At 36.0% G+C, this 11,176-nt stretch overlaps 1 protein-coding gene across 1 annotated transcript in view; it reads left to right on the top strand.

Annotated features, from left to right (window-relative positions):
• Positions 1-5,157: 5,157 nt before the first annotated feature.
• The window catches only part of LOC117117058 (sodium-driven chloride bicarbonate exchanger-like), a 22,850-nt gene continuing 16,831 nt past the window's right edge, over positions 5,158-11,176 (top strand). The window contains exon 1 of the mRNA XM_033261241.1: positions 5,158-5,301. Within this exon, the coding sequence (XP_033117132.1) occupies positions 5,230-5,301 (72 nt within the window). The 5' untranslated portion in view covers positions 5,158-5,229. The remainder of the gene's footprint in view (positions 5,302-11,176) is intronic.

Genomic DNA, 11,176 nt, shown 5'->3' with positions numbered 1-11,176 from the left:
TACCGTTTCGATCTTGTTAGATCTCATCAGTGCAGCTCAGGATTTTTAAGAATGAAACACACCACTGACTCAAACATAGCTTGGGTCAGCCCTGTGTGACGTGGTACACTGATTATGAATACAAGAGTGCACAAACCCAAAATGAGTGTGCTATGCAAATTGCAAAATAGTATTACATAAACAATGCCGTGCTCTACAAAACAATGTACTACCTTAGCAGCACAATGTAAAGGAGCGTAAATATTCCAATCTGCAGACAGTAGGCCTACCGTTTCGATCTTGTTAGATCTCATCAGTGCAGCTCAGGATTTCAAGAATGAAACACACGACAGATTCAAACATGGCTTAGGTCAGCCCTGTGTGACGTGGTACACTGATTAAGAATACAAGAGTGCACAAACCCAAAATGAGTGTGCTATGCAAATATATATATTTGATAAGCATTTCCCTTTATCAATTAACACTTGGTAACCAAGAATCGGGAAAAGGAGGAAAGGAAGAAAAAAAAATCGTGGGAGATGACATCACCACATACATGGGAACAACAAAATGGGAAAAAGAGCCCCGGGGTCAGGAAGAAAAAAAAAACACAATTCGTTGGAGAGAAAAAAAAATGTATTTATAATCTACATAGACTTCAATAGATTTAAATAGCATTTGAAACCCCTTATAATTGTCATATTTTTCGCCCCTGGCTGACCAATTTCGAAAGATTTTGAGCGACGGCGCCACCCCTGGACAAAAGCGGCAATGGATAGAAAAGATGAAAAATGAAGGTAGAGGTCTGTACACAGCAGTGTGTGGAACATCCTGATGATTGAACTATTTTTTTATATCGTATGGTCGGTACAATACTCGCGTTGTTCCAGTCTTGATTGCGACACTTATTCACATAACATACCTCTGAAAATCTCCCGTTAAAGAGGTATGCTTCATCATCACATTATATGTTCCTATATTCGAGGACTGTTACTATTGATTTGTTAATTGTGTGTAGGCCTAGGCCTATGTTGTAGTCAGAAGATTGGAATGAATTTATTTAATTAAAACCCATGATATATTGTTATATAGAGGATTATGTTATGTATATAACGTTTATCAATAGCCTTGTCTTTTAATCATTGCTGATATAACTCGACTTTATATTGCAAATATTGTATATTATATATTATATTCAAAATCCACTAGGTCCTATACTTATGTTGATATGTTTTATCGTATAATTATAAATGGGTAGGCTTATCATTATATAAATACGAATAAACATATATGATAGTATACGTATATATTCTATTTTACAGAGACAACCTTATCACTGGAAGGGGCTTTGCGCGATTCATACCACTAACCCACAATTTCCATTAACCTATTCATCAGATAGTGCTAAAACAGAGTCAATGATAGCTCAGTTTATCTTGTATTTTGTTTGGTAACATGTGATGAGCACCAATCAACACCGTTACACTCAATCAGCACCGAATACCCATTTGAGATATCGAAAACTTCGAATTGAAGCCATGGACTTCTTTTTGGATGGGCTTCTTTTCTAGATGGCTTCTATTCAAAATGGGCTTCTTTTGCAAACAAAAATTGTGGGTTGGGGGGGGGGTGCTTTTATTCAAAATGAATGCTGTAAATTTTGTGAATTTGTACTATAAAACAACTTTTCGAAACTAATTTTGCAAACTAAAGAGGGGGCTTCATCTCGAGATTAAGCCTATTGGGCTTCAATTAGAGGTTTTACCATATATATGGGATGCCAGTTAGAAAGGGATGATGTAAATAGGGTCTGTGGTGTAAATAACCGAATTCCTTTTTAATACCTCCGAGCCCCTTTAAAATATATATATACACCTACATATATAATATAGCGTAACGGTAATGAAATTCAATAAAGATGTTGACTTTTATTGATGCTAGTAGTTCGGCTACTCCTGTAGTCTTTGCCAATGCTTGACTTAAAATGTATATAGCCTATATATATATATATATATATATACATATATATATACACCTACATATATAATATAGCGTAACGGTAATGAAATTCAATAAAGATGTTGACTTCAGAAACACTAACATTTATTGATGCTAGTAGTTCGGCTACTCCTGTAGTCTTTGCCAATGCTTGACTTAAAATGTATATAGCCTATATATATATATATATAGAGAGAGAGAGAGAGAGAGAGAGAGAGAGAAAGAGAGGGGGCGGATCCAGGATTTGAAAGAGGGGTGTTCGCCACTGTATGGGGGATTCCTCTAACGCTCAGATTCATGACCGAGGGTTTTAAAACAAATACCGCAGGCCTATATACTCGCGTATAGGACGACGCTTAAAATAGCAAATTACAATCGAAAAGCAGGGGGTCGTTATATACGCACGACATTCAAATTTTAGATTTTTATAATCATGTTCGTGTTATGTGCGGATCGTCCGTAACACCCGAACTTACTGCTGAAATGAACTAAAGCAATTTTAAATACGGGAAAATACGATTTTGGTGATGAAGATTTAAAAGCTCATAAAATGGTGTTATTTGGAAGATTACCCTTGCATTTGGCTCCATTTATCCAGCTAGATGCAGTATCAGGACCACAAAAAATAGGAATTCCCATGAAACACGGAGTCGTCTTATACGCCAGACATACAAATATCAACCAAAAATCTTCTAAAACTCGGGGGTCGTCTTATACACGGGTCGCCTTATAGGACCTACGTACGCGAGTATACTGTATACGGTATTGATTATTACAGAACCCCTGCGGAAGTTCGGGTTCCCGTCACATAATCAACGGTTGGTTTTAACCATAGAGAAAATAAACTCTATGTTAAAACCATAGAGAAAATAGAACAGTTCTATTTTCTCTATGGTTTTAACAATAAACTCGCAAGACTGCTAGCGACTACTAGATTCTACAAGTGCGTCGTTGGCTGGGCAGTTTTGGTCGATTTTTGGTCGGTTTTGGTTGATTCTCTAATGATTCAAGCTACTGTATGACCGTTTTTATATTTTTAATAAAACCAATTTCTTCTAATTTTAAATGCGTTTTCCCTGAATTTGGTGCGTGACATATTTATGATCTCGCATGTGTTTCTGCAAAATGCGTTTCATCCAAAATCACTTTGAAGTGATGCGTGACGGTTGGTAACTATACCATAGATAACTGCCGCGCCGTAGGTAAAATTGGTAAAAATGCACCTGATCGGACATAGAGACAGAGCCTTTAGTGGGGTCTACTCAGGCGAAACTCTTAATGCTCATACATTCTGAGATTTTTTTAAACAGAAAAGGTACGGCATTAACGCTCAGAAATATCTAAAAAATATTTTGTTTAAAAAATTCAAGAATAGGCCTATTAAGACTCAACAAACTATGGCCAAGTCATATATATTTTATCGTTTAGGGCCTATTAGGCATTTAATGAATCTATGATATATTATTATATTCACAACATAAATAGAACATAGGCCTATATAGGTGGAATTTTGTCCAACCCGTCGTGAAAATGTACCCAATACTAGTGCGTGTGAAAACACTTGCAAACAGTACTCGCTGCTACTTGGTCTCGAATTCAACCATGGCCATCAGGTGCAAGCTCAGTGGTCTAGAGGCATGATGTCAGGCTAGTGATCTGGAGAACGTGGGTTCGAGTCCCACTGGAGAACAACTTGCAAATATTACACACATAGCCCCCCTCCCCATTGATTCGCCTGACGCAAACCCCACTTTTAAACGTGTATGGAAAGAATAACCATTACGCATGACTCATGAATTTTGCCTGTTCACTTTTCCAAGTGCGGTACGTATTTTCCGGACCAAAACTGAGTAAATTTAACGCAATTGTTTATATATTTCGTAACCATCTCAGAAACACTAGATCGATTTCATAGGTGCAGCGGTTACCAGAGTCTAAATTTATTGCATCAAAAGACGTTTGATTTGATTTTCATGTAAAATTAAGTTAAATATACGTAGAGTTTTTATAGGCTAGGCCTCGGCCCCTGACACTTGTTGCACGACAACTCGACATGGCTGGATGTGATGATTGAGTGAGGCATGACTGTAAACGTTCAGCTCACATTTCGTTTTATATGAAAACCCAATCTGTTTTGTTAGATTGAATTTAGGAACATTATTCAATAATTTTGAATAACTTAGCTCAACTTGAAATCTGCAAGTACAACACATTTCATGAGTTTTGCAACAAGCACATTTATCGACCAACGCCATGATTCACTGTGAGTGAATATACAGGGCTGCCGTCGCGACGCGTCGTCGTGCTGTAACACAGGCAGACACGACCAATGTACGTTTTATTCCCAAAATAGTACGATTTATTCTACAATCGTAGAGAAAAGATGACGTTTCATTCATAAACATGTTAGATCATTAGACCTATTGAACGAGCCCCCAATAGCCCCGGGCCCCAGTGCTGTGCACTGACTGCACTGTCTAACCTACGCCACTGCACCTAAGTATTATTAGTGGTCACATAACGTTTGCTATGCACTGTATCATGCTCTATAGAAGTGGAAGACCATAATGTATTGGTAGGGCCTACAGTACAATCAGTTTAAAAGTGTAAGGTATAGGATAGTGTGGATTTAAACATTTTCCTAATGGTAATGTTCAAAATAAGTGTCAAGGAAAGTAAGTATCATTGTTGGAAAAATTGATCAACATTTTATTTTGAATTCTCACCCTGTGACCTTCGACTGGGCGAAGTGGGCGAAGGTCTGTATCCGCGTCTAGTTAGCATGAATTTTGTAAGTTTCTTCACAGAGGAGGTTCGTCGGAACCCCCTGACCCCCCCCCCCACCGGATCCGCCACTGCAAAGATAGGTAACATTACCTTTGTGTTTTACGACACTACTCATATCCAGGTGGTAGGTGCCATAACCAGACCGAGTAAAACAATCTCGACCAGATTTTAAAAGACGATGAAGATGTAATGTTTGTATAATAATAGAGTATTTATAGACAGGCCGACTGTTTCAACTGATGGCCCAGTGCGATAGCCATGCCGGACTCTGTCCTCCATGCATGTTGAGTATGCTTCCCTTAACCAAAAGGTAAACTCAGCCCACTGATCGCAACGCTTTGTGATTGGTTAGTCTGATATAAGCCCAGATAAGTGAAATATTAATAAATTGATTTTGTTGTTAAGTTTCTATTTCGTTTGTTAAGGTGTATTACAGTCAGTTTGGAAATACCTTTAACTATAGAAATGACAACGGAATGCTCTGAAGACGCGATTTATGAAAATTTGAATTCGCTAGACGCGCCAAATCGGCCAAAGGTAAATCATAAAATTCATGTGTATTTTAACACCTAAAACACATTAAACATAATTGAAATCGTGAGACCGTTATAACGACTTCCGAATAAATTTACTTTAGATAAAAGTTAAGGAGCGCTGCCATTGCTATGTGTTGTATACAATTGAACATACAGTAATGTACATTCAGTAAGCCTATAGCTCCTTATATTTCTATAAGCACATTATTACTGTTTACTCCGCTAGATCATTTTTTTTCTTGATTTTTTTGTTTAAAAAATCACTTGCGCAACAATATTTACGGATCAATAGATTACAGGACTAGTTTTGGTATTTGAAGAGGGAATAGGCCTAAAGCGTGATGATAGTTGAAGTCTCGCCTCCACTATTGTATCAATTGTCAATCAATCAATAATAATAATAATAATATAATAATAATAATAATACGTAGTAGCAGTAGTATTTGTAATAATAATAATAATAATAATAGTTGTTGTTATTGTTGTTGTTGCTGATTATTATGATGATGATGATGACGACGACGACAATGACGATGATGATGAAACCACCCCCAACCCGTGCATTAGATTTCCCGTTTATGAAATCAGTACTTTAAATCCAGGGCCCTTCCCCTAGAACTTTCTTTATGGACTCTATCAGTCTAATTTCCTCCTGGACCGAAGGTCCTCGTGGAATACTTCATTCTCAATTCATCCTGTTTACGGGCCTGATAACCTGCCCATGTCCTTCATTAGTAACATGTGGACTATCATAATGGTGGTGATGATGACGATGATGATGATGATGATGATACGAAGATGATGATGATGATTACGATGATGATATTAACGGTGATGATGATTTTAGTGATGATGATGATGATGACGACGAGGCTGCCAATGATTATGGTGGAGATGACGGTGATGATTATGTGATGACGCTGAGAATAACCGGAAAAGATAATGATGAGAGCGACAATGATAATACCGCTTATGCCTGGCAAAAGTTTGGTTGCACTAAACACATCAGTGCATATCAGCCAAAATCATTCTAACAGCAGGTTGCTTTGACACGAAAGTTGACTATGCCATCTCACATTCGATGCATTAACAATATAATCAAACAATATCGTTTAAACTAGATAATCCGAGAGTTCGCCTGTGCTTAACACTCTTGATAATGGTAAAAGTAGAGGACATAATGCATGGTCTCTATGCGTTGTAAACAAAATAGCAAAAATTATTGCAGTAGGTCAACTAAGTTATTAACCATGATAAAATAAAAATCCGAAACAGTCTAACGCAGGCGAACCAACGCTATCGTCAACCAACGTAACACAGGTGCGTAAGAAAATATACTCGTACAAATATCCATAGGTACGGTCACACAATCGCGTCAACCTAACATAAAATCGTCCAGTTTCTTCTTGTTACTTATAATTCCAAACGCTCACCGTCACGATTATTATCTCACTTGTTGCGCTTCATGTGCAACTGCGCACACATTTCCCACCTTGGGTTGTTATAATACGTTTTCCTCTTCTCCAAATTTGGCTTAATCTAACCATCCGCATTTGCCAGAACATCATGACTCAGTCCTGTGATCGCGTCCTTTCCGCATATATAAGCAAAACTTTGTCCTTTACTGTAGTCAAATTACTAGATCTCGAGAGTGATTCTTTGAAATTATTAGACTATCGGTTTTACAGCGCTCCTGCTGGGAGTGGTAACACATACATAGTTGCCAATCTTACAAGTGAGTACCAATTAGAATGTTCATAATTTATTATTCACAACACACACACACATATATATATATATATATATATATATGTGTGTGTGTGTGTGTGTGTTTGTATATATGTATATACATATACATAATCAAAAGAAATTTGGTGCAAATCACCAGGATGAGAGGGCTCTACCGGCTGGGAGCAGAATCAAATAAAACAATGTGCACAAAATTAAAACGATTCCATCTGCATTCATTAGCTACAAACTTGTTTCGTATGAGTAGCTAAAAGCTACCCACACTTATCATGCGTAAATACATATGAGCATACCAGGTAGGATTATACACTAATGCTGACAGAAACTACAGCGAATATATGTTGTTAAATGCATAGATAATTAATATATATATATGATTATATATACGGTATATATAGGCCTTATATAGGCCTATATATACATATATATTTGTATATATATATGTATATATAAATCATGATATAACAGAAATTAAACTCTAAACCGTATTACAGCAATGCATAATTATAATATATAAATTTTGAACTATTGATATAGGGCCTAGGATTTTCAACAAATGATAGCATAGTGGCCCTGTTGGTTATGGAGTTTGCATAATATAGTTTAAATGCCGGTTGGGACAAATTTTCACACTCCCATATTCCTCTTCTTTATAATTTAGGCCATATATATCATTAGAAATGTTGTATATATATTATATAGGCCTGTTAGCAAACACTAAACCCAACATGCGAACTGGGACTACACAACTAGGAAAACACCCCCAGCTAGTTGTGGTAATTGTTTCAAATAGGTCTATTGGTAGGTATAATTATTTAATGTCTAAGATTAGGAGTGTTTATGGTGCAGTACCTTATTTAACAGTTTAAACCATTTGATATGTTTGCAAAGTAAATGTTTGCTTAATTCAATAATGTTTTTGATAAATATATTCTATTTGGTACCTACAAATAGAGTGTCACACGGGAAGATAACATAATACACGGTAAGTAAGGAGACAAACTTAAGTTACATAAGCCACCTTAGGCCTTATTATTGATATAGGGGCCCAAGTATTAATGATTGAAACAATATCAAAGGCGTCTCAAGGTTATTATTCAGGCTTACTAATGACGTATTTTGTATCTGGTGTGTTCCGTAAATGGACCTTGATCACCTGGTTTTGATATAGAAATAGTATCGCCTAGTGCCTTTAAATACTTGAGAGCAAGGGTCTAACGGCAACCACCTCGAATACTATATAATAATAATACATATTGTCGTATGCTGATGACATTTTTTATGCTTTATGTATTGTCTGACGTCATTCGTCACAAAACTACCTGGAATATTATGAATCTTTCATTTATCCACTGAGAATCAACCCTTATTTTTATGTTATGTTATGTAAAGGCATAAGGATCGAAGGACAACGTTAGCGCAGAACTAATTAACAGACCCAGTCGCAAAATGGGTCTACCCCTGTTAATAGGCCCTATAATATTATCGTATAGATAAACATTGACGAGCCGGGTTAAGCGCTATAAAAATGGGTCGATGTATTAAAAGGCCTATTCTTAAATAAGTGCTTTCAAACTCCTTATATACTGTCATTTGATAACTAACGGCTGGGATCTTAACCAGTAAGCTATGAATGTCTTATTTATTTTACTTATCTTACTGTACGATGTACCGTATATCACCATAGTTATCGTCATAAGATAACATCATTATATCCACCATTTGACAGAGCTTATGTCATTAGTAGGCCTATAATTAATAGCCCTAAAACTATAAATGATAGAGCGCACTCTAGTTTGATTTTTCAGATCTAGGCTTATCTAAAACTCATTTTTTATTTGAACAGTGGGTCATAGGTACTATACAGCGTTCAAGAGAGTCCTAAATATTTAAAACGCAATATCCCGAACTTGATTGTAGGCCTATCAAACTTGGCTTGAGTAGGCCTACGTATACCGTTTTTTAGAGTAATTTTTGAAACTTCTTCATTAGATTCTTTATTCTAATTTTCAGAAATATACTAGGCCTACTAGTTTACAGTACAACATGCAACAGCAATAGGCTACGGCACCTGATATTGACTTAACATGTGTTGACAACCCATGACTAGAATAATCCTGAATTCTGAATTATTCTTAATTCTTATCTGTCCTTCTCAAAATCTTTTTTTTTTCAGGATAATAATAAGTTTTTTATAAATACATTTCTAGAAACGCTAATTTTCCTAGCTTTCGCCGGATATTAAGGTCTATCAAATTTCAAGAAATTATTAGACCCGAGGATAGTTTTCACCCAATTAACTACATATCCTAAATTACAAAAAGAAGTTATTCATCGCTCGCCACCAAATCCCCGCATCACGTTTAGTAAATTCCTGTTGATTTAACAACTTAAATATAAAAACAATAGATTATATGTTATATTAAGTTGTGTTTTTAATAAAAGTGCGTTAGCCACTTTTAATGTCGTTTATCAGGATAATTCTGTACATTAAGCCTATAAAAACACAAACTTAATGATACAATTTGTACTGAGGGTGCTATAAAATAGAAGCTATAAGCAAAGAAAAGTCGCCTTCACAATACTAAGCATTAGGTCTATAGGCCAGTCGTGACTTACGCAAAATATGCACTTTCCTTGTGCACTTTTTTGCTAAAAAAATATTATGATAATTTATTAATGTTACACCCAAAGTATATCCAATTTACAGAGATTGTTTGCACTCCTGAAAATCGTTTTTATCAGTCAACGTTCGAGACATTTACTTCGTAAAGTCAACGTTCTCTCCGATTGCAAAAAAGTGAATAAAGACTGAAAGTGTGTCTACAGTAATCAAAAATCATAATTTTCCACTATTTAAAAAATAGAATTCACCGCAGTCCGAATATTCACTCGAGAAATAATACAGTTGTGAAATTCACTCTTTTGCATTTAGAGAATTAAGAAAGTAAATATGAGCAATTGTATATTATGTAAATATAATACATAAATATAATTTATGTATAGCGTTGCCACATTAAGATTTTAGGGATTGGATAAACAAAAAAGTAAAGGACCTGTCTAGTGTTCGGCCGTAAGTTAGTGTCTACGTTGTCATTGTTTGTGTCAAAAGCAGCGCAAAACCCCTCGAAATCCAACGACTTTTTTTCGCTGTTAAATCATGGTTAAATTAAATTATCAATGCGTGACATAAATTCAATACGCTGGATCAGTAGTAAACCGAGCGCTTAAACGCACAGCAGATGTTTGGCATTCGCGCATTCATATTGAAGACCTACTATTTTTTCATTACTGTTAAGTATTAATGGAAATTTAGTTCTGTGCGCGAGTTCTTCAAATTGTCTGTTCATAAAAGTTAGGCCTATTGTCTGTCCCACCAATAAAAATAACGTACAGGTATTTATACACTCCGTTCACACATGTCTGCTGATTAGACGTATTTAATGTCCGTTCATACAGTTGATGTTTGATCCGTTAAAGTTTATGTCCATTTATTGATTACCTATGTCCGTTCATAACAATTTATTTATGCGTCCACACTTGTCCAAACGTATGTTGAAGGTTGTGTTCTTAGGCCTAATACTATGTCCGCCAATAACTGGTTTCCCTTTTCGTGTTGTTGGTGATTCATCATCAGTCAATGCGATACGTATTTAAACTACTGTACATGTAGTCCTATGTTGTTGATTTTCTTTAGTAAACTTGTCTAATAGGCCAGAGTTCATCACTGTCTTTGTTAATGCGCTGAGCTTCATATATTTTTTATGTCATCCCATTTACGTGACATAATTTTATTACGTCATTCAACAGCCTAATTCCAATTATTCTTTTTTTCTGCTCTCTTTTTCACGTAACATTCTGTTAATCAGAACCGAAAACAATGGTAGGAAATCTCTTATAAAAACGCTCAAGTTTTTGAAGAATATTGGACTTCGCTATTTACATAAATAGATCTAACTAATATGTTACTTACTGCTGTGAAATATATGCAAAATACTGCAAGGTGCATGCTTTACACACTGAAAACCAGGGCTTTATCCAGGATCGCCATTGAATGGGGGTGGGTTTGCAAAATTTGACCAAGTGGGGCAGGGGTTGCCTAGAATCCCTTTCTCTTATACACATCT

The sequence above is a fragment of the Anneissia japonica genome, unplaced genomic scaffold (assembly GCF_011630105.1).
Source record: "Anneissia japonica isolate Jap-2015-1 unplaced genomic scaffold, ASM1163010v1 scaffold288094_len592898_cov174, whole genome shotgun sequence".
NCBI lineage: Eukaryota > Metazoa > Echinodermata > Crinoidea > Comatulida > Comatulidae > Anneissia > Anneissia japonica.
Note: the sequence above shows the minus strand (reverse complement) of the source record. Positions and strands in the feature narration are given on the sequence as shown.